The sequence below is a fragment of the Alternaria infectoria genome (genome assembly GCF_024043175.1).
Source record: "Alternaria infectoria strain BMP 0036 chromosome Unknown scaffold_12, whole genome shotgun sequence".
NCBI classification, from domain to species: Eukaryota; Fungi; Ascomycota; class Dothideomycetes; order Pleosporales; family Pleosporaceae; genus Alternaria; species Alternaria infectoria.
In genome coordinates this window covers 835,326-858,404 of record NW_026250701.1, presented here as the reverse complement: position 1 = coordinate 858,404, position 23,079 = coordinate 835,326, and the positions used below count along the sequence as shown (strand labels likewise).

At 51.1% G+C, this 23,079-nt stretch overlaps 5 protein-coding genes across 5 annotated transcripts; 2 read left to right on the top strand and 3 right to left on the bottom strand.

Annotated features, from left to right (window-relative positions):
- Nucleotides 1-2,887: 2,887 nt before the first annotated feature.
- J4E92_007500 (uncharacterized protein) lies at nucleotides 2,888-4,061 on the bottom strand (the record flags this gene model as incomplete). The annotated part of the gene is made up of 2 exons (XM_051498863.1): nucleotides 2,888-3,600; nucleotides 3,653-4,061. 2 exons carry the CDS (start codon nucleotides 4,059-4,061, stop codon nucleotides 2,888-2,890), a joined length of 1,122 nt encoding a protein of 373 aa, XP_051351137.1.
- A 3,064-nt stretch (nucleotides 4,062-7,125) lies between these two features.
- J4E92_007499 (uncharacterized protein) lies at nucleotides 7,126-8,770 on the top strand (the record flags this gene model as incomplete). Its single annotated transcript, XM_051498862.1, has 2 exons — nucleotides 7,126-7,264; nucleotides 7,317-8,770. The coding sequence occupies 2 exons, from the start codon at nucleotides 7,126-7,128 to the stop codon at nucleotides 8,768-8,770; spliced, it is 1,593 nt and encodes a 530-aa protein (XP_051351136.1).
- A 1,573-nt stretch (nucleotides 8,771-10,343) lies between these two features.
- Nucleotides 10,344-12,424, bottom strand: J4E92_007498 (uncharacterized protein; the record flags this gene model as incomplete). The annotated part of the gene is made up of 3 exons (XM_051498861.1): nucleotides 10,344-10,924; nucleotides 11,665-12,097; nucleotides 12,158-12,424. 3 exons carry the CDS (start codon nucleotides 12,422-12,424, stop codon nucleotides 10,344-10,346), a joined length of 1,281 nt encoding a protein of 426 aa, XP_051351135.1.
- A 1,834-nt stretch (nucleotides 12,425-14,258) lies between these two features.
- Nucleotides 14,259-15,955, top strand: J4E92_007497 (uncharacterized protein; the record flags this gene model as incomplete). Its single annotated transcript, XM_051498860.1, has 3 exons — nucleotides 14,259-14,447; nucleotides 14,499-14,864; nucleotides 14,921-15,955. 3 exons carry the CDS (start codon nucleotides 14,259-14,261, stop codon nucleotides 15,953-15,955), a joined length of 1,590 nt encoding a protein of 529 aa, XP_051351134.1.
- Nucleotides 15,956-21,781: 5,826 nt separating this feature from the next.
- On the bottom strand, nucleotides 21,782-22,522 carry J4E92_007496 (uncharacterized protein; the record flags this gene model as incomplete). The annotated part of the gene is made up of 1 exon (XM_051498859.1): nucleotides 21,782-22,522. The coding sequence occupies one exon, from the start codon at nucleotides 22,520-22,522 to the stop codon at nucleotides 21,782-21,784; it is 741 nt and encodes a 246-aa protein (XP_051351133.1).
- Between the last annotated feature and the right edge of the window lie 557 nt (nucleotides 22,523-23,079).

Sequence of the window (23,079 nt, the reverse complement as noted above, 5' to 3'; positions counted from 1 at the left end):
CGCACTTTGAATGAGATGACCTCATGCGTTCATTTTCTGATTCTGCCTGGTCGTAGAGTGCAAAAGCATGAGCGATGTTTCCTGTTTCCTGAACACCTTTTCTAGCCAATTCCACAGCTAGCTTGTAGATCGAGGCAGGCGAGGACTCTACGATGAATTTGGATTCGGCAATTAGGGCACGGCTGATAGCAGTGGATACATTGAGCTCCCCCGAAGCCCAAGCCCGAAGTTTCTCCCGCATGCGCTTCGTAGCTAAGAAGTCATTTAACGTACGGTGTAGAAAGTCGACTTTGGTCTGCGCACTGAGTTCGGCCGTAGGAGTGGCCTCCAGAAGACCTTTGAATCGACCATTTAGCCTTCTCTCGGTTTGATGGGCTCGTCTCTGAATTGCGGAGTATCGCCACCTTTTGCTGGGTACATCCAGTGCGAAAGCCGAGTTTTCTTGTTCCAAGAAGTAGTAATTCATCAAATTCAACTGATGAGGGCTACTCATGGCGGCAAGGAAGGTACTAGCCATCCTTTTTCGATAAACCCCATCCACGGATCGTATGATCTGATCGAAGAAGTCCTCTAAGTCCGACGGTATCTTACGCAAACGCTGTTGTAATATGGATGTGGGGTCTTCGTTTTCGATACCATTGCACAGCGATCGCACCACTAAGCGAACCCAGAGGAAAACCCCTTGTGCTCGCTCCCCGATCTCGCGTACCAGATCGTCAAAGAGACTTGGCTCAAAGTCTGTGCAGACACGATGGCTCTGCAGATTCTCCCGTGCAAATAGCTCGATGTCTGATCTAGTGAACTCGTGTAGTCGGATCGTGTTGGGATTGGCCTTCCCAAAAGAATTTTGAAAGCAATTCCATGGCCTACTGGAAACGCAGAGCTTTACGTTCGCGGTAGCAGACAGATCACGCAGTGTGTCAACCACCTCCCAGCTGTCACCATAGTACTCGTCGAGGCCGTCTACCTGGAAATAGAACTTAGTAGTGACGTTGGCTTGTGTTTGAAACAATTTTAAGGACCTCCTAAGCTCGGGAAGGGTCCATGACATTCTCGACGCGATGTAATTAGACAGGAGTGGAGATTCAGCATCCCATCTTTCAGGACACATTGTCGGAGCTAACTCGGGGCAGGCGTGGAGTATGTGATACAACAGCGTCTGGAGGAGTCCTTCTAAAGATTTTTGCATCTGTTGGCCTGGTAACCAAAAGTAGAAACAGGCTCTAACCAGCGGTGCGTCTCCAGACCAGACCTGAAGACTTCGGATAGTTTCGCAGTGGTCGTAAAGATATTTCATCAACGTTGACTTCCCGGAACCTGATATATCGATTAGCTGTTGGCTAGGAAATCAAAAATAGTCAGAGCTCACCTGGCTTTCCTGTAATCCAATAAGTTCCACTGCCACATTGCAGCCATTGTGTGAAACCGGTGCTTGCTCGCGGAGAGACAGACATGTCGGAAGTTTCACGGCCGTACATCCACTCAAATGTTTTCTGGTGAGCATCACCAATGGCGCTCTGCCGCATTTGCATACAATCGTAGCGGAGGCTCGCGACGATCATGTGGCACCGGGAGACCTGATGAACCTTCAATGAAAGCTGGGAGAGACATTCATCGAGCCTTTTCCAGAAGATGTCGCCGTGGAGATCTGAGACGCCCTTTGAAGTAGTTTGGAGCTGCTTGTCCAGGTTCTGAATTTGCGCAGTGAACCCGTAATTTGCTTGTATGTTCTTCTTCTTCCAATCTTCCAACAAATCCAGAAGCTGAGCTTGGTTGTCTCTACGGATGGGTTGATTAGTTGGTATGCAGGCCTGTGCCAGGAAACATTACCTTGTGTCAGAGACCAGATGCATCATCATCTGGTCCCTAAGTCGTTCCAACCTCCCTTTTAATTCGTCGATATGCGGTTTATCCCACACATATTTGAGAGCTTTGCGAAAGCTTCGCCACCTCGTTGGTGATTTTCCAACACCCGACGTCTGCTGCTTGTGTTGGAGCTTGTCAATTGCGGCTAGTAATTCTCCGGCAATAGCCTCGCAGTGCTTCTTTATGATGGAGAGTTGCGTGGATGAGCTCCTGTTTGAACTCATGTTCCTACTGAAAGTCATAATGTCCTGAGAAATGACGCTGAGCTCGATGTTTTCGCTCAGTGCGCCCGACGAGGACTGTTGAAGGTCCTTGGTTTTCGACACAAGCGTAAAGCTGAAGCAAACAAATTGGACAATATTGGCGGCAAGACCAATGGCAACAAGAGCCTCCGCCATCCTGGTTCAGAACTCCTCATTCCAGATGGGCCGTGAAGGCGTGACCGAGCGAGTTGCGAGCGACCTCGCTTTCATAGACCAGACGGTGGGGGAGGCGGCTCGACCGATCCAGGCTCCGCCATAATCAGGCTGAGGGCTATGTCGATGTGTGTCGACCCATGATTCGACGCGAGGACGACAGCGGTGGCACGACATGCTGCGCACATTTCGACAAGGCAGAATGATGCTCTCATGCAGCGCCGTTCCGGTGAAGTGTGGCTGTTTTGGCTGGTGACGATTGGAGGCCACGAGCTCTGGTGCTTGGCGATGTCCAGGTGCGCCTGCCACCACACCGGCAAGGCACACGCAAACGGCAAGAGCACGACTCCACGACATCCTTTGAGTGGAGCTGACATCAGAACAATGTTAGTGTCAATGCAATGCATGCGACAAATTGCCTAGAGATCATCCATTGGGTAGGGAAGCGAATTGTACATTACGGGTTTTGAGATTGGCTCACCATAGCCTATTAGCATCGCTCGAGCGCCTACACTTGCGATGCATTACTGATGCTAAGCAGACTGCACACGCGAGATTGCGACGCGCCAGCCTCATCTTCCCGCCACCATGCAACTCTTCGCTTCCTAGACTCTCCCCCTCAACCACTCGCCCGCCCGCTTAGCCATATTCACAGCTTCCTGGTTGAACCCTAAGAGATGTCCCAGAAGAAGGATATCATGCGGAACATGCTCTTCAATATCCAACTGAATATCATTACCCGCCTCCTTCATCTTCTCCGCCCACTCTACGATATCAAAGTATAGTACCTCGCCGCTACCCGTGTTCACAAACATAGGCACCTCAGTCTTGAACGTCCGGTTCTTCTGCGACACATAAGGCTGCGACAGCACCTTGTCCCCACCCTCGCCCGCATACGCGGTTGTGCCCCACGCCGTGAAAGGTGGGGAGATGTAGTCGGTAGCGTAGTTGCGGTTGTCGTGGACGTACGAGCCGGAGGTGTCGGCGGGGTTGGTCCAGGGTGACCAGAGGAGCGCGGAGGAAGGGGCGGGTAGACTGAGTTCAGAGCCGTAGTCGGTGATGTAGCGGAGGAGAGCGATGGCGAGGTTGCCGCCTGCTGAGTCTCCGGACAGGATGATGTTCTTTGGGGAGATCTTGAGGTCGTTCAGTAGGTATAGGTATGATGTCAGGCTGTCTTGGAGGGCGGCGGGGAACGGGTTCGAGGTCTTCGAGACGGGCAGGGTGGAGAGGCGGTATTGCGGGCAGAATACGTGCGTAGCTGGTGTGTGTTTGAGGAGTTTCTTTGCCATTGGGCCACTGGCTGCTGTTCGTCCATCCCCTAGAAAGAATTAGTTTTGGACGCGCCTGAGTTGTGTAATCGGCATGCTCACCTGTGACGAAGGCTCCGCCATGAATATGGAGGACCACTTTGGTGTTTTTATCGCTGCCCGTGGTCAACGGCGCAGGAAACCACGTCGCCCCAATTTCCACAGGCACAACATCTTTGTTGCTTCTCAACGGCCCCTTGTAAACATCGCCCTTCGCCGGCTTGATGACGACGAAGCGCTCCTTCTCTTGTTCCGGTGTCAGGGGCAGCGGCGTGGCAACCTGCACCTTTGACACGTGCCATAGACCAGAGAAGAAGGCATGCACGGTGATAGCCTGTCGAAGAGTCCAGCTAGGATGCTGGCGACCGAGAACAAGGAACTTGATGAGGATGATAGGGAAGCGCACGAGCTCGAAGCCCAGGGCGCCCAGCCCATAGACGGCCTTTACGGGGTGTTGCGTGAGGTCCACCATTGCACTCGTGGCAGTATCGACAGAGATGAAGAGAGCTCCATTGCGGGACTAGGAACTTATAACACGATGACGACGGTGTGCCGCTTGCCTGTGATTGTTGAGGGGCGGCTGGTTCTGAGGATCTGAGCCGAGGTCCTTGGCGAGGCTAGCTCACGATCTCCCAAACTACCCCACATCTGTACCTCGACTTTTCCAACCTTTGCCGTTATCGACTTAGGAGAACCGCATCTTGGTACGCACCGCGTTTGGTCCGGCGACCTCGCAACCTGTTCTCGAGCATGCAACAATGATCCGACGCGCGGGCATGGCGGTCGGACGACTCGTACACTCCGGACGATTGTCCGATATCCTGTGGCCTACAACCTACTAACATCTCATGAGGCACTTTCATGCTTATTGAGCGCGAAGATGACAAAATAGCCTTAATCGACTTGTATGTACCGCGGTGACATCAATACGATTAATAGAGCGCTGCTTTCCCCCCGACTTACAGTATCAGGCAACTATCGATACTCTAACAGGTTGCTTGAAGAGAAAGAGCTTGGGATACATGACATCACGTCGCAAGGTCATATGAGTAATTCACTTTGGTCTCTTCGGATTTGGATATCTCAATCTTCTCCATATCAGTCAAACATTGATAAGCCTTTCTGAGCTTCAGTCCATACCTCCACCGGCCGATTGCCTTCGCGTGAGGGGCTTCTCCATTTCCATTTCGAGAGGGGCGCACCGTTGAGTGGTATAACAAACGCTCGACCGAAGCCAAGATGATAGGTTAGCATGCCCGTCGAATCGGGTTCGCTTCTGGGCCTAAGGATTATAGCGACGTTCCTTTTTCGGCACCGGAGGCATGTAGTCTTCGTCAGGGTCTTCGTCATGATCTTCATCAAGGTCTTCATCAAGGTTTTCATCAAGGTCTTCATCAGGCTCCTGCTGAGCATAGTACCTGATCAGAGCCAGGATATCCTCTCGCGTAGTGCAGGTGTCCCGACTGAGCTTCGTGTTGCGCCCTTGATCAATACGCTTTTGAATCCTTTTCTTCACTTCGTCTAGCTTTCCTTTTGTGAGCCTCGCTAGATCCAGAAGGAGGACCAGGAATTCTTCGCCCCATTTCTCGATGTCGTTGGTGTGTCTATAGCTCAAGCTATTTGGAAGTGCTTCGTGCACGTGCTGTATATTCCATAGGCTGCAGATCTCGTTGATCACTTCGTTGATGACTGCATCGGGAGTCGGTTGCATGTTGAGCATTATGATCGGTTTCGATGGAGAGGTGCGGCCGATGATCTTGGTTGCGGTTGCAATACCTTGCTTGGGTCGTAGAGAGTCGCCGGTTGGTGTAGAAAGACCGTGATCATATAGGAGCTCGCGGGATTATATCGTGTCAGGAAGAGACGTGTGACAGAACAAGGTCGCCATTCATCGGTCTGAATGAGGAGTGACCGCACAGAAGCTCACATCTCGACTTTCACCCGAATCAAAACGCCTGCGGTTTACCTTGCGCTCGCACCGGTGAAAGCGATAGTCTAGATGCATCGCGGGAATGGATGTCGTGCGATTTACGCTTTTCTGGAAGGACTTGGTATATACTGCGTACCCGATGCCATGTATTCGATCCGGGTGATCATTGTAGCAGTTGAAGGTCAATATATATATGATATACTTAAGGTAAATTTTGCAAGGAGCGGTGGCTGAGTTCCACACCCATCCGATTTGGTAGTGAGACGTCAGGTCGGACGATGTACATCATTTGTACGGACAACTTGTACATATGTGAAAAGCTTGTTTGATGTTTGTCTCTAAACAGTGAATCATGAATGTTCCATCGATGTCCAGTCTGGCTTGCTGTCAGGCGAGCTCTTTGCGCCCTTCACACCTTCAGTGCAAGGTGGAGGCGTCGGAATTGAGTGGAAGTTAAACCAATCGACTGTGCATGAGTACAGAAGTATACAGCAATGTTTCAATCATTCAATCATGCTTGTCTCTTCATTGTGGGCAGGTGACAGACCTAGAGGTAGATGGAGAGATTTGCTTACTCAGCTTACTCCGCCAAGCCAAATCCTGGCGTCTTTCCGCTCAGAGCTCCCACCAGCTTCTTCAATCAAACCTTGTGCCTTGATTTCTGCCACCGGCATCCTTTCACGTTTGAAGAAGGCTCGCAAACTAGCGCCGCTCCTTCTTTTCGCATCGCCATTCCTTGCGAATATACGGGATCGTGATGCCAGACTTCAGCTGTCAGCTGTCGCACCTGCCAGAAGCTGTCAAACGTGGAAGGAACAACAATACACATGCACGCTGATACCCGCCGAACAGTCTTCGCCAAAAACGTCGGACTAGTGCGCTCCTCGTACGATAAGCAAAAGCAGAGAACAATGGGGTCGTCGCATGCATAGCCTTGCTAGCCATCATGCCTCGGTTGAGGATGTTGCCCCTTTTCGGAAGTCAGGCGCGCGCGGTACCCTATTCAACCGAACGGCGTCGCAAACTACACGATGAAGCATTCATGCGTAGTCGCAAACAGACTAAAAAGCAACAACAGCAAACACCCACGTCTTCCAATCGTCGTTGTGGTGTTGAACCGAATGTGCTGCGACTACGAGTAGACAGCTCCGCCAAATTACTGGGTCCTGCATCTGTCGGCAATTCCGCCGAGAGAAGGCGAACCCAGACCACTGCTTGTCGCGTGCACGACCCGGAGATTTTCAGGACCAATTGGCTAGAAGAAAATACCAATCATGCATGGGGTTCGTGATGCCAAAATTAGATGACAACGGTCTAAGATCGTTTTCTAGACGAAGCTGTCCTTAGCTCTTCGGTGAGAGTAACCGCAACCCCACACCATCCTACATCGTATCCTGAACACGAACTTAGTCGCTGGAACGGGCACTATGGCAGCCTTTCCCGTATGCGCATTGATCATGCGCCGTTTAAGAAGCCCCGTACCGATACCCTTTAATAGCATTACGCAGTCTAGAGGCCTTATATACCGCTGCTCGGCGCAACGGTCTTCACCATCATCATTCGACATTCGTTTAGTCCTTCGTTAGAACATCCAAACATATTAATCATGAGGAGAAACCAACTAATCAGCCTCGCGCTGCTTGCCCCGAGTTGTCAAGCGTACGTCTGGCCCAGCAAGTACGACCAGCTCGACGACCTCTTGTATTTGCAATCTGGTTACATCAGGAACGGAGAACTCTCAGATCGTACGTACCTCTTTCCCCCAGTATATCCCGCTTAAGACTTACACAACAACAGAGGTCCAGACCTGCTCATTCGGCGCTCGCCAACCAGGCATCCAAAAGGCCGCAGAATGGGTGCGAACGAACTTCCACGACGCCGTCACCCACGATGCCTCAACGGGGATCGGAGGCTTAGACGCCTCGATTCAATACGAACTCGACAGACCAGAGAATCTCGGTGCCGCGTTGAACAACACCTTATCCGACATGGCCAGTTCAGTCAACATCCGGAGCTCCGCAGCCGACGTTTTGGCTTTGTCATTGGTCATGTCTGTGGCTCGTTGCGCTGACATGCGCGTGCCTCTACGACTGGGCCGCAAAGACGCGGCAGAGGCTGGCATCAAAGGCGTACCGGAAGCGCACACCGACCTTGACACCACAAGGAAGAGATTTGAAACTGCCAGTTTGACGGAGAAGGAGATGATCACTTTGATTGCTTGTGGTCACAGCATTGGGGGTGTTCACTCAGTCGATCACCCGGAGATCGTTTCCGGTCCCGTCACCGCCGAGAACAAGGCGACTTTCGATACAACCAGCGGAGAGATGGACAACGCTGTGGTAACGGAGTACCTCAACAACTCGACAGCGAACCCATTGGTCGTCAACGCCAACAACACGTTGAACTCTGACAAGCGCATCTTCCTTGCAGACGACAACGCGACTATGCGCAAGCTTGCAGACAAGGCCTACTTCAAGTCGCAGTGTGAAGCTGCTTTCGAGAAACTGATCCACCTCGTACCGGGAGATGTCACACTTACGGAGCCTATGGAGCCCGCAGACATCCGCCCTTACATCACATCATACCAACTCAAGGACGGAGCAGTCGAGTTAACAGGACGTCTTCGTGTCCGAACCACACCAGTCACCGGCCGCGACGGCAACACACTCACAGCTTCTCTCATCCCAGTCTCGCGCAACGGCAGTGCGCCCGCCGAGATCGTCGCCAACCGCGCTACCTACAAGTTAGGAACGTCCTCTGGATACCTAGACGAAGTGTTCCAGTGGTTCGAATTCACCCAGACACTCAACGCCACCGATGCCTTCGACTCCTTCACCATCCGCGTCAACGACAAGACCTACGACAACGGCGGCACAGGCAGCTACCCCATCAACGCCGACGTCCTTTACCAAGAAGCACAGTCATGCACAGCCAAGGACACCACAACAGGCGAATGGAAGATGACCATCACCGCAGCCGTTTCCAAGGCCCTCCTCCAGACCGGTGCTACACCACAGCTCAACGTCTCGAAGAAGACCAAGGTCCAGGGCCTTGTTATTCCTCGTCTTACACCAACGATTGTCGAGATGAGCCCCGCGGGCAAGGAGACTGCCGAGTATGTGTATTACACTGCGACGACGGTTCTAAGTGAGAGGGGCCTGGATTCTACGTTTGATATTGAGGTTGGGGAGTCGAAGGTGGAGTTTATTAATGCGAATGCGCTTACGCAGCAGGAGTGTGCGGCTCTGTAGATACCCAGTTTTAATGACTAATTTTATCGTTCCAAAGCCCGTTTGTCCCAATTTTCTTCGAGTGACATGACAAATACCATGAATAAGAGGTGTCGTGTATTGTTAGACGGCGGCCTCGAGCCCTAGTTTGTGTTATACTTTGTAGAGATTAAATTTTGTTTCTATCTAAATTAATTACTAATAAAGCTACTAAACCTAATTATTTTAATAAGTTAACTAGCCTAATAACGCTAAATCTATAATATATAGCTTATCTATTTCTATAATAGTAATAGTAAAGCTATAATTACTATTTTTAATAGCTATTTATAATACTATACTAGACTTATATAACTATTCTTCTAACTTTTATAGTAGTGTTAAACTATATAATAATTATATTTAGCTTTTTTATTTATTACTATATATAAGTAATAATATTTACTTTATTTATAAGACGCTTTTTTTTTTTTAGAAGCGTCTTTTTATATTTAGTTTTATAGTATTATATTTTTTTACTTTTCTTACTATTACTTATAATACTTTAATATACTATATTACTAGCACTCTTTTTTATTTATTAGGCTAGCTATTACTTTAGTATACTTTTAGTATAATTATATTTAGTATAAAAGTATTTACTATAGTAGTAATTACTTTTACTTTATTAGCTTTATTTTTATAGTAACTAATATTTCTAATATTTTAAAAGTATATATTAGTAAAGTAGTTATAAATTTAAATATTATTTAAGTTTATAAAGTACTTAAAAACTTAATTTAGTAAATATAAAGTAAAGGTATTAAAAATCTAAGCTATAAAACTAATATAAATACTTAAAGTAAAGTTAAAAAAAGTAAATTATAATAAAAAAAGTAACTATAGTATTTATAGTATAAAGTTAAAGTCTTTAGACTTATACTAAAACTAGCTTTTACTTATAAAAGTTTCTTAGCTAGCTATTTTATAAAAAGAATATTTATAAAAATTTTTAATATTATATAAGTATAAAAAGAATAGTAGTAAATATATAAGAAGATATACTAACTTATATATAAAAATATATAGTATTTTTACTTTATAACTTACTTTATAACTTATTTTAATAGTTTTCTAACTAATAAGCTATAGTTATATTACTATTTTATTTAAATTTTAAAATAATAAAGTAATTATATTACTTATATAGTAATTTTTTTAAGATAAGCTACTTACTAAAGTATTAGTAGCTAAGCTAAAAAAGCTTAGTGTACTTTTACGTATACTTATATAAAGTATATATTAAACTTTAGTTTATACTTTTATAAGATACTTAGTAAAGAGTAGTTACTTATTTAAGACTTAATTTTTTTAGACTTAAAATACCTCTGTACGCTGTTTACAACAAAACGTATTGTTAGACAGATTTAGCGCGCGATCACGGTGCTCAGTCGCATGCAATATAACACCAAACATCCTGCACTCGCCAGTATTTCGGGTGCACGATTTTCTTGAACATCTATGAGACCAAGCCTCGCTCTAATTCTTCCTCATCATCTACTAATACATCATCCCCACTGACCACACCAGGAACGCCGAACCATGCAACCCAACCCTACAACTTCGAAGACAGCTTCCCGCTCTTTTGCGCCGTGTACGTGGCGATGAGATCCATCAACGCTGGGCTGAGCACATCGTATGTCTGCAGACCCTCCTTCCTGAACTTCTCTCGTACGACGTCCATCTCCTTCGGATTGAAACCCTGCTCGATGATGCTGCTGACGAAGGCGGCGAACTGGGGCTCTTGCCATCCCTTCTTGTCACTGAGTTCAACGTGGACGAAGTCCAGGCCCTTGAATGGATGGTCGACGACGATGCGACCGAAGAGGTGGACGCCGCATTGCTTGCAGGCGTTGCGCTGGATGGCCGCTGATTCGTCGATGATGTGCAGCTTGTCGCCGTTGGCGGTCACGGAGACGTTGTCCTTTGGAATGACGCCAACGACGGAGAAAAGAGCGCCCTTTGGCTTCCAGCATTTCGAGCAGCCGCAGGCGTGGTTGTGCGCGACGTTGCCAGCGAGGGTAACTTCGACCTTCTTGGTGGGGCAATGGCAGTAGAGCTTGCCGCCGGAGAAGTTTGGGTCGCCCTTCTTGATACCGTTGTCGATGGCAGGGTGGATGGACGGCATTATGAACACTAATTTATCGATGGTTTACTTGGAACAAGAGGTGGTTGTTTGAGGTTATCTGGAGGGTGACAAAGTCGCAGATACTCAGGTACCTAGGCGCACACTATATACGGGTCCTGCGTTCCACATCGAGACTACCACCCCCTCACGGGACTGCGCAACCGATCAAGAAAGAACCGCCCCAATATGTGGTGCGACCGCACGCAATACTGATGGTATTGTGGATTGGAGGTGCGGAGCCGCATAACGTTGCCGCTTTAGGTCACTCGGCCCTTCCCCGCCTCGCTTTGGAGATTGCCGCGATACAGCTGCCTGCCCTTTGGAGGCGATGCAGATGTTCATATTCACTGCATTTCGCAAACATGAAGAGACGATCCGTCACTACAGCTTCGAGATGAGACCGACGCTCTGATGAGCATTGCATTCGGTGGTGGTGTTGCACGTGCGAAGTAGAGGATGCCCCGTATCGGCGCCCGGCAAGACCCTGACTATGTTCGCAGAGGGAAAACAGTAGCCAAGAGCGGTAGTCCGCCAAAAGAGCACATCCAAAAACACCAAAGCTTGTACATCTGTCGATCCAAACTCCCATCCTGTATACCGACTGCTCGCATAGCCGTACCCACCAAAAGCCCACCAAGACAGACCGAAACTACCGCCGCCTCCCAGCGAGCACCCAAGAAGACCAGCGGTGCATAAAATGTCCAGAAAACGACGGCCACCACAACAGTCCACAGCGCACGTCTCCTACCCAACTCAATCGGAATGGTGCGCCGGCCACGGGCTCGATCGCCGGCTTCGTCGCGAAAGTCTTGGGCATGAATCGTTGTGCCGATGATACCAAGTGTGACCAGAAAGATCCATTGCCATGCTGCGTAGCTCATCGTAGTATCCGGGCCAAGGGCGATGCTTAGAGCGCCGCTGAAAGGGCAGACGAGGCCAAGAGCACAGATGGCATTGCGCGAGATGCCGCTGTAGTCGCTTCCGCCCATATCGTGGTACAAGGTGTTGAAGACAACCCATGCGACGTAGATTGGCACTACGTTGAACTGGTAACTGACAAGTGCAAGTGCCAGGTATGCAGCAATCATCAGATTCGTAGTCTGTGCTGCGTTGATTCTTCCTGTTGGGATTGGACGCCAGGGCTTGTTGATTGCGTCTTCTTGGACTGAGGATTCATGACGCTGATTTTGCAGGCAGCATGGCAACAGCATCAGCCAAAGCCATGTCAACGTTGTTAGTACTCTTCGCAATACGGCGAGACCGTCTTGGGGTGGTAATTCCAAAGCTGGGCCGGAAAGAGTGGCGAGCACGCCGAAAACTGCGGGAGGGATGACCACGTCTTTTAGGTTGTCGCACGTGAAGAGGACCAAGGTGTGGGCATGGTACATGATCTTCTTTGCGGCCCTCGATGGGCTTGCGACGAATTTGGAAGTGGGATGATTGTCGATGGGCGTAGAGACACCCATGCTCTCGCCCATGTCTGACGATGTCCCCTCCATGGCAGACATGGTGTACGCAAATTGTGTAGGATAAAGAGGTCGATGTTTGGAGTCCACCGAGGATGAGTTGCTGTGTGTATGCCCTTCATAGCTTCCTCGTCTGTCTCTTATAGCGCATCCCAGCGAACGCTGGCATATCTTGTCACTCCAGGACTGGAACCAGCTTGCTATTCCCTCGCATGCCAGAATCAATACTGCTCGTGCATCCCACGTTCAGCGGGAAGATGAACAAGTGGTACAGTACCATTGGTACCTTTCATCACATCCTGCTTACATGCCTTATCTCGCTGTAAGCCCTGCTGTTCATGTATATCACTCTCCCTATCCAGCCTCGAACATTGCCGTCGCATACTTATTGCGCAGTAAACCGGCATCCGGCGACGAACTTGTGGAAATAAAGCTTTGCGAGTGGTTGTTCATGTTGCGTCCATGTTACGCCCGGCAGAGTGCATATAGATAGCTAAGCGACGTTGTATGCCTTATTTGACGTGAACATTCGGCTAGCAGGCGTAAAGGTTGGATTTCCGGCCATCGTGAGCCTGAGCTATGTAGCGCCATTCTGCGAAGAGATTGTATCTAATGGGAGATGTTGATCTGGATCTTGATACGTGTTGCTAATGTCTGGGAGGCATGTACGCAATGTCCACACTGTGGACGTTGCTCGTAAGCTAGATTTCATACATTGGGTACGAACTTCTTGGTGTTCAGCTTTAGTTATGCTTGCAGCAGCGAGATCAATCGATGGCCGAGTTTTCCGGTAGATGATTAGTGATCCAAGGAATCCTTTGTCGATGCTGCTGTCCAGATTGGTCGACAAAGGCTCCGTACCGCCCGCGTCCATCAAAGTCGCTGTATTGTGTATGCCATACCAAAATGCTTTCTGGTCGTCAGATCTGATGGAAATTACCCTGGCTCCTCGTTGGATGACACCCTCACGGCGATATGCTGGAACTGTGAGTCATATGTCGTCCAGAGAGCTGTTAAAGGCGGCTGTTGGACTTCCCAGAAGCCTCCAAAAAGTTGCAGAACCCGTTCTCGATGCTCATTATTAGCTGTCTGGATAAATTCACGACAGCGGTATGTGCAATAGAAGTGCAGAGCCATAGTCCAGACGTGACGGTGTGACATGCTGATGCCGCGGAAAAATGCATCCGCAAAGGTAAGGAGTCCTAGCACAGTGCCGCCGCGTGCGCGCAAAGCCCCGACCCGTGACCTGCCATATGTGCCTCGCCATTCTACCCTGTCGATATGGATGCCTGTCATACAGTCCAGTGCCTTGCGGGCGCGTCGCAAAGAATGATTGTTGATCGAGCCCTGGAGGGGGGAAACTGCGATGACGGGCGCGAGGACGGGGCCACCTTGGCAAAGCGGCACGGGCCTCGGCCGCGTCGACGCGCCCATCCGAGGTCGCACCTGCCGTGTCTTCTCGCGCGCCCCACTCAACCCATCCTCACATCAATCGTTCGTTCGACTTGCATGGTTCCCTATTCCAGCATCACAGGAATTCCATCGCCATCATGCTTTGGAAGCGTACGAGAACCTCATCGGGCGGGAGGCATCAATGTACCTTCGTCATCTGTCGGGAGCTGTGAATGTGGCCAGCGGCTATCAAATTACCAGAGCCGGGGAAGCGATCCTTTCAGTAGGATCGAGACCTCATTCAACGCGTACTAATGCGCGCCCGGAAGCTCGCATTGGAGCCGTTCGCCCAATATCAGTGCATGCGGACTTTTTGCCTACTCGCTCGTTCATGAGCGTACATTTGCGGTCAAGTTTCGACTGTAAAAGGGCCAGCTAACCTCGTCCTTGATCCCATCTCAGTCTTTCCACCTATCTCTCGACCATGAAACTCATTGCGGCGATAGCATGTGGCACCGTTGCCGCCACCGTAAGGGTGTCGGCCCAAGACACATTCGAAGCACCTGATTTCAATGTAACCGAAGCCCTCATCCAGAATGGGGTCAACGTTTCCGCAGTGCCTGAATTGGCGGGCTTGGCCACCCGATCGTCTCTAAGCGGCTGCTCCATCGCAGTAAGTTTTGGCACAGTGCCTCACTGCAACATGAGCTAACATCCGCGATAGTGTGGCTCGCTCGAAGTCATCTTCGGTAAAGAAAAGACTGTCCGTGGACAGAATGCCGAGTATTGGTCAAACCAACAAGCCGCCGTTGTGCCGTATTGCACCTTTACTCCCAAGGCCACTCTTGAGGTGTCATCCTTGGTATTGATATCTCGCCTTACCCAGTGCCCCTTTGCGGTAAAGAGTGGTGGACATGCCGCGTTTCCGGGTGCTTCCAGTATCCATGGAGGTATTACGGTTGACTTGAAAGACTTTACCGTGCGCAAGCTGTCTGCGGACCAGAAGACTGTCGCTATTGGGCCAGGTAACCGGTGGATAGATGCATACCGGTATCTCACACCGTACAACTTGACGATAGTCGGTGGCCGAGTACGTTCAATCCGGACGTCAAGCTACTCTCCATGAAGTGCGCTTACATCTTCTAGGCCGCACAAGTCGGTGTTGGTGGTCTAACTCTAGGTGGAGGCATCAGCGACTTGACGAACGAATACGGTCTTGCGTGCGACAATGTCGCGTCCTACGAAGTCGTTACCGCGTCTGGCGTTATCGTCAACGCGTCTCCGAGTCGCTATCCCGATCTATACTGGGCCTTACGCGGTGGTGGAAACAACTTCGGCATTGTCACAACCTTCCACTTTGAGACTATCGTGCAACCACCCATGTGGGGTGGCATGCGTATCCACGACCCCAGCACCACTCCCGCATTGATCACTGCTTTTGAGAACGCCATCAACAATGCCGAAGCAGATACGAAGCTCGCACACGTTGTGTCATTTACAACATACGATACTTACCAGCTCGCATTTACCGAACTCGAATACCTCCTCCCGGTCGACCTCTCGCACCCTCCCGAAATCGCTAGGAAGTATCTCAGCATTCCATTCATGCAAGACAAGACGAGTAACAGTACTCTCGAAGATCTAACGCCACACCGAAGCGACGATATGCCATCTGGTTTTCGCACCTCCATGTGGTCTGCGTCATTCAAAATGAGCGCCGAGCTCATTCAAAAGATGACCGACAGATTCTTTGAGGTGGCACCTGGTCTGCCTGCCGTCTCCGTGAACATTGCATTCCAAGCGTTTTCCAAGCCAGCGCTACAAGCGATGCAAAAGAAAGGTGGTAACGCCCTCGGCTTATACCCCGAAAACGGCCCGTTCTTTCATGTCTTGGTGTATATGGCGTGGAACGAGTCTAGCGACGACACAACGATGATGAAGGCTGCCCAGTCCTATATCGAGACGTCCAAGGGTATGGCTAGGGATCTGGGCGTCGATAACGAGTACTACTACATGCCGTACAGCAGCGGTCATGAACCTGTGGTTTCTGGGTATGGAGAGGAGAACATGGCGAGACTGAGGGCTATATCGCACAGGTATGACCCGATGCAAGTTTTCCAGAACCTGCAACCAGGGTACTTTAAGCTTGACGGGAAGGCACCGCTTGGTGCGAGTCTTTGAACAGCGCGCATGAAGCGAGCTGACAATGCTCTATATTTCTGGGTTCTGCGGCGTTCGCATGTGTGTGGCTGAGGCCATTCGGGTAGCTAACAACGGTGAAGCCCCAACACCGGCAGAATACCTTCATTCTTTGCGAAGATATTACGATGTGCGCCTGCCCCTCTGCGCTGGATGTTATGCTTGAGCATAACCGATGAATACAACTTCGACTGTCTGTGGAAATTTGATTTGAAGGTAAATTGAAAGGTCCCTGGAGAACATGCGGACAGGCCCGCCCGCCCGCAGACTGTGCCGCAATACTAAGACAGCGCTAGTGGCGGAGCACAGTGCTTAGCTGTCTTAGCCTAAAATCTGTGTCTCTTCATATTGCTATTGCCAATTTATTACCTCCCCTCAGCTACCAAACTCGTCATCGCCATAATGAGATTAGAAGGCACTCAATGCATCGATGCAGGAGTGGTAGTTCTCTGTCTGGAGACCAGGAATACGATTCCTCAGCAAGCTGCCAGTTATACAACGGCACCCGAACGCATGGGCTGTACGTTCTTCTACCTCCGAGAAGCAATGTATTCCCTTCAGTGACGACATAGGCTGTTCAAATGATACGAGTGAACGTCAGATCTGCGACATGTAAGAAGAACTACAGGTCAATGGGCGATAGGATAGATCCATCGACAGCCCATGTGGTACCAATAGAAGACTGCAAATGAAGTACTATCACGCTGACTGCTTAAGGTCGTCGCTGCAATGTCATAAAGTAAACACAACTCAGCCTAAATGTTTACCATCATGATGACTGCTGGGGTCGTTGCTGCAAAGCAACAAATTAAACACAATTTACTTTGAACGAAAAGGTGTTGTGTGGGGCTACCTATGTAACTAACTTGTCGCTGCAAGACAATAACATGACGGCAATCGTCCCTCTGGGAGATGTATAAAGTCCTTCGCTCGCCGTTGAGCTTGGTTTCCACCACAAGAAACAGAATCACTCCGCACACCAAAAGCCTCGTTACCATACCCACATTACTCCAACCACAATCCAGAATCCCCAAGTCACGATGTTGTCCTTGTCCTGGATCGCATGCCTCACCGTTCTCCTTCCCTTGGCCACCGCCGCGTGCTGTAACGGTGACGACGACGTCCGATGTGCGGATGGCACTCGAAGTACACCATGCTGCGGATACGGAAAATGCAACATATTCTGCTGCGCCTGCAAAGGCGGCTGTCGTCACAGGAAACGGGACCTCCCCGAGGCATTCGACCTGGCTGATCGTTCGGATGCTACCACGACGGCTTTCATGGAAGCTGATACGGAAGGTACGGGCAGTATCACTCTGGACCGCTATCTGGAGTATATGGCGGTGAAGGGAGATAGTGAGGTTTGGGTCAAGTGGTTTAACGAGTAAGTGCTAGTATTCTTCTTGTTGCTATTGGGTGTGGCGTTGACTTGACAAAGGCACGACACGAACAACGACGGTGTCATTACTGTCGACGAAGCTGCTTAGGACCATCAGTTATAGAAGACGCGGTTCTAGCCAAGAATCAGGGGGGCTTGCGGAAGGATGCTGTAGAGAAAGCAGGGGATGGCGTGACTAAGAGACGCTCAGGTATACGCACTCCAAAGAGAAGCGTCCACACTCACTTAGACAACACATATTTCATATACACAATACATTCGTTCTTGCATCGTCGAGTTAAGACGTAATCGGAGATCTTGAAATGTGCGTCTAAGGGATTCTGCCCGTTCATAGTGGGGACGTCTTGTAGACATGCACTTATTACAACTACAACATCTCTTAGCGCCTCCAACACAACATGGTTCTAGGCTAGGGTACAGCATCACAGCTTGCCATCATGCCGGATGAATGCTGGACGTTAGATGCAGGTATTAATTGATCGTGCATGCCCAGTGGTGTCCTCTACGCCGTTTGCAGCGCCGCAAGTGGGATTGTATGAGCTTCGCACATCGCACGCCAGGGTCTTCTCACGTAGCCTATGTCGTCACTGAGCGCAGTCATCCTTCTGTGACATCAAGTGTGGCGCTTCTCACACGCCAAGTACAGCAGTAAGGAATGGTAGACGTTTGAATCCGCATGGTGATCGAACAAGGCCGAAAAGGTTCCTGCCCCAAGGTAGCGTCCGCGCGTGACCAGAATCTGAATCTACCCCAACAAGAGCTTGTCAATCTGTCCATATCAGCATCCAAGGCAACCGTAAACCTCTTCCTCACCCTCACTACCATTGTCGTCATACCACCTCCCATGTCTCAACCCCCAACCCCCACCTCCCCCAGCCCCATCCTCATACCACCCGTTCATTCCACCCCAGCGACCGCAACCCAATAAACCGACCCTAACCACGCGTACCTGGCGCCAACTACATCTCAGGAACCGAACCCATGTCTGGCAGAAAAGCCCATCGCGATTGGCCCAGCAAAATGTTTGATGTCGAAACAGACATGGAGGCGGCGCAGCATGCGGCGCATGAACGTCGGGGGGCTATTTTTGCAATCGACGGGAGGAAGGCAGGATGCGATGGCGCGATGGGATGGGGGCCATAAGGCTGGCGCTGGCTGGCGCGGCGGCGGTACCTGAGACTAGGCGGCAATACGAGACTTGGCCCCTAGGGGGGTCGGGAGGTCTTGAGATGGTTGTCGCATTTGCCGTTTTGCGATGGGGAGATGGGTGCGTTGCGGCTTACGAATTACAAATGCGTGTCGGAGGGCGCCGTCTTCGTATGTTTGCGTTCGAATTTCATCAGCCGCAGGATCAGGTGCGATGGTGTTCTGACCGGTGATCATGCATCGAGCCAGTGGCTTGACGCCTTGGACGGACATCTGATGGCTCAGCCCTGTGGACGCGGTGCTGCGCCTCACCCACCACCACCCACCGAACGATAGCTTCCCGCCGCAACACGCGGACATGCGACAAACCACCACGCATCGACCACCGAACACCTACCTCTTCGACCAAGCCATTGCCCAATCACCTACACTTTTTCTGCCAGTACCTGCGACCAGCGTAGCCCTGTCCAACTCAGCGACGTACCCATCAATACTCGGCTACAGCCCCATAGCAGGCGAAGATTGACCACCAAAGTCCACAGTTGGGCAGGGCCGCTATGACTCCTCGGGGGCAGGACCCCAGCAAGCGAGGTCGACACGTTGACATTTGCACCGGACTACATACGAAAATACTAAAGTATTGGACTGTGGGGAAGCATATCGGATCGGGTGGTTGGGATGAGGTTGGGTTCGGACGAGGGTGAATATTGGCGCTGGCGCTGTTCTGTGTGAGGAGTCGACGAACACGGAAATCCAGCTAGACACGTTGGCCAGCGCAGGACCAGCCTCGCCGGATGGGCAAAGGGCAGCTCCTGGTAAATGCGGGGGAGCTGGTGAGCTGGCAATACAGCTTGCGCACTGCTTTTGTCCTGAAACACTGACACGGGCAGCTCCGTCGATGCAGGAGCGTGATGATATGGTTGATTCGAGACCGGCGTGCTGTGGGTTTTCGTGCAGGTACTCGTTCTGGTTGACCGGTGAGGCTGCAATGCATGCGCGCTGCACCTACTACGACGTCGACTAGAGGGCTAGCTGCATATTGACCGGTGACAATGGAGTCGCGGCCTGCTCCACTGGAGAATAAGAATATGCATATCATATGCAAATCGACCATTATCCATGATGGAGTCGCGCATTCGTTGAACTGTCGTTGTTGTGCTGGGCTGGCCAGTTACGAGCTCATCCTGATTATAGACGGGGTGGGGCTGGGGGCTGGCTGGAGTGCGGTTACCGGCATCACCCACGGTGTCTGGGGATGCGCAGTCGGGAACGTCCTTGATCAGAACAGATAGCTGCCGCGATATTGGGACAGTTGTCAATGCGCGATAAAGATGGAGAAGTGTTCTGGATTGTAGATGTCGCTATCAGGTCTGGCTAGTATGAGGGGTTGGCGGGGCCTTTGGGCTGGACAGTGCGAAGTGCAGCTCATCAATTCTCCATCTCTCCTGAGGTTTGCAGTCTACTCTTTCCACCATCGCTCGATGACAAACAGGTGCTGACGATATGTGACGTCCGATATTGCTAACTCGGTCGTTCTGCGGCGGACGCGCAATAACGTTCGTACATTCTCGTTCGATCTTCGTGTCGCGGGAAGAAGCGAGACAGTTGCTATTATCGTGAGGCTCCTACTATTGAGATCCTTCGAATTGTGGCAATATCGCCGTTGGCTTCAGGGTTGTATTTTTGGTAGGTGGCGAGAATTTCTATTGAGTTCTGGTTGTGGCAGACGGCGCTGAAGATCGAGCACCGCCGGCGAGGCCGCTGCCTATCTGCCGGCTGCCGTTCAGCGCAAGTACCCCGCAACACCACCTTCCATCGCTACCAGCCATCCAGATCGCTCTTAGTAATCTCCTACCAAGGCAACCATCACAGTAGACGTATTCTCGAACACCACCGATCACGGTACCTCCGTCGCCTGCCCCCAACTTGGCAGACCCTTGACTTCCATCGTCCCGTGTGAGATTCCCAGATTCCTGCCTGGACCCTGACGTCTGCCATCATTTGCCCCGCATCGCAACCTTGGAATCCTCCCTGACGAAGATCAGAATTCTGCCGTCGTGAACCTTGACGATAAGACGTCATGGGCAAACAACCCCCAGCATCCCGACTGTCATCAGAAACATCCGACCAGGGCCCCAGTCCAGCTGACGATGATGTCGTCCTGGTTTCATTCGGGGGCTGAGGTCATGTATGTCAGAAAGGTGGCTTTGTGGCTCAGTATTGCACATTTGAAATCAACCGCGACATCATGACATGTTTGCGCAACCTTGGAAAACACTAGCCGTTGCGCAAATGCAAGTCTCACTTTGATACTCCAGGAGGGTGTATCGAAACCCACTTACCTCGCCGGGCGATAAAGAGGGTGCTTGCGACGCCAGGCAGACATCAGGGTCCATTCGACACACGCGCGGAAATCTTGGTTAGAGAGGGTGTTCACGCACTCGTATCCGGCGCCGGCGATCAATATATTCCTGGCCACATGATGGGAAACTTGGCTAGAGATAAGACAAGGTGTTGCTGGCTGCCCTGGGGTCTGATTGGTCGTGTCTCAGGCGTAACAAAGGGAAGAGCCAGAGGGGAGCAGCCGAGGTGTGTGTCTTGTGGGAGTCATTGTTGGTTCGAGAGGTCTTGTGTGTGACTGTTTCAGAGTAGCGTGGTTCGGTGGGATTCTGTGTGTGTGGAGCAAGACTTGCGCTATCGGAGCGCATCTTGTCGCATTCAGTCGCAAAGGTATGTCCAGACTGTCGTAGAAGTGATGTTAGCATTATTTTTGGGTAATGGGGCAAAGTCACTTCATGATGGCACAGTGATGTTGAGTGATGAGGAGATGTCTCCATTATTAGCTATCTAGCCAGACCCTCTAGTCTCAGCCCATTAACGTCATTCCAAGTTTCCTCCGCATCATCCAGGGTCCATTACCCTGGAGCGCATCATCCATTCCCTCCTCGAACACCGCAAAGGTGGAGGCATGCAACTGTGATCCTTTGCAGGTATCATTCCACCGTCGTTCCTCCAGCACCCAATAGCATGTATAAGCAACGCATAAGCAAGGCGTGCGATGAAGCATGTATGAACGTGTGTTTGGCGGTGGCGCGCACCGGTGCGGAGCTTTTGCAGCGTCCGCCCGCGGATGTCGTCGTGGTGGGATCGGAGCGGTTGACCGCGTGGCCGCTAGGCCTCGTAGCCGTAGATGGTATTGTGGGTATCGTATTACTCAATAAGTCGTAGTTCGTAAGGCGCAAAGAAAGTCTTCAAGTCATCATTCATCGGTAGTAGCCAGACGACCGGTGCTCGCGGATGTCGCGTGATGATGGCTCGCGGACCTCGACAGCGTAGTGCTTAGCAGCTCGGCGCTGCTTAGCCACTTCCTCCTCGTAGAGCGACCCGCGCTTGGAGTTGGGAGTGTTGCTGATCTCGGCGAGTGGACGCTTCGGCCGGCTGGTGGAGTGCTGTGGCCAGTCGACAATTTCGCTGTTGCGTCGTGATGATGACTTCTTGGTCTTTGGCTCTTGCTCAACCTTGACGGAGTGGCTTCGTCGGGGAGAGGCGGGTGCTGTGCGGGGAGCAACGTAGTAGCTGCGGTCCATGGAGACGAATGGCTTGCGGGATCGGTGACGGATGCTGCGCTCAATGGCCTTGAGGAGGCTGCAGACCTCGATGTAGCCGGCGGGGATCTCTACCCGGACAAGCTTGTTGTCTTCCTCGACAGTTGAGTAGGTGGCTCCATCGGACTTCTGGTAGATGTAGCGAGCGACCTGTTGAGCGAGACTGTGGCCGACGTCACAGAGCTGCTCGTGGTTGCGGTGGACTTCGTAGGGGTTGTGGCAGTAAGCACACTTCCTGGCGTGCATCTCGAAGTGGTAGGCGGCCCAGCTCTCAGCGGTGTTGACGGGGCGGGAGAAAGAGTCGACTGGGTCCTCGTAGAAGCCGACCACGCGCTCCTTCTTGGCCGTGGAAGGCCGTGAGTGAACGATGGTAGGCTGGTTTGTGCGTGCGGAAGGCATCTTGGGCGATGAAGGGGGTGAGTTCTTCAGGATGGACTTGGGGTAAGCCGTTGTGACGTTGTTGCCAAGGTACGGAATGGTAGCGAAGTCACTCCCGGGTGGGAGGGTGATGTTGGTGTGGTGTTGTTGAGCGTTGGTTGACTTTGGTCGTTATGGGAAGGCGAAGACTGGTTGTTATGTAGATAGCAGGTCGTCGTCGTTTGGAGTGAGTTGGTATGAATGGAGGGGCCATGGTGGGTGCGGGTGCCATGGAATATATGTCTTGTCTCTGTACAGAGGCCGCATGCCCAGGGTGTGGGTGGAAGCCTGAGCTAGGCCAGGGTTGCCTGCGCCCATCAGCAGGGCTAGGTTAGGTTAGCTGCTCCTAGTGCCCAGACTGGGGGGGCCATGGCCGGCTAGCGAGGGCGGTGACTTGAAATGTTCCTTTCGATCCGTGCATGACGACGATGTCTTGGGAACCGCCGCTAGACACATGTTTCGTCAGTCAGAGGGCCGCCAACGGCCGCTGCTCGAGGGCGCTGTCATTGGCGATGGTGAGCTGTCGCTTCGTGCACTGC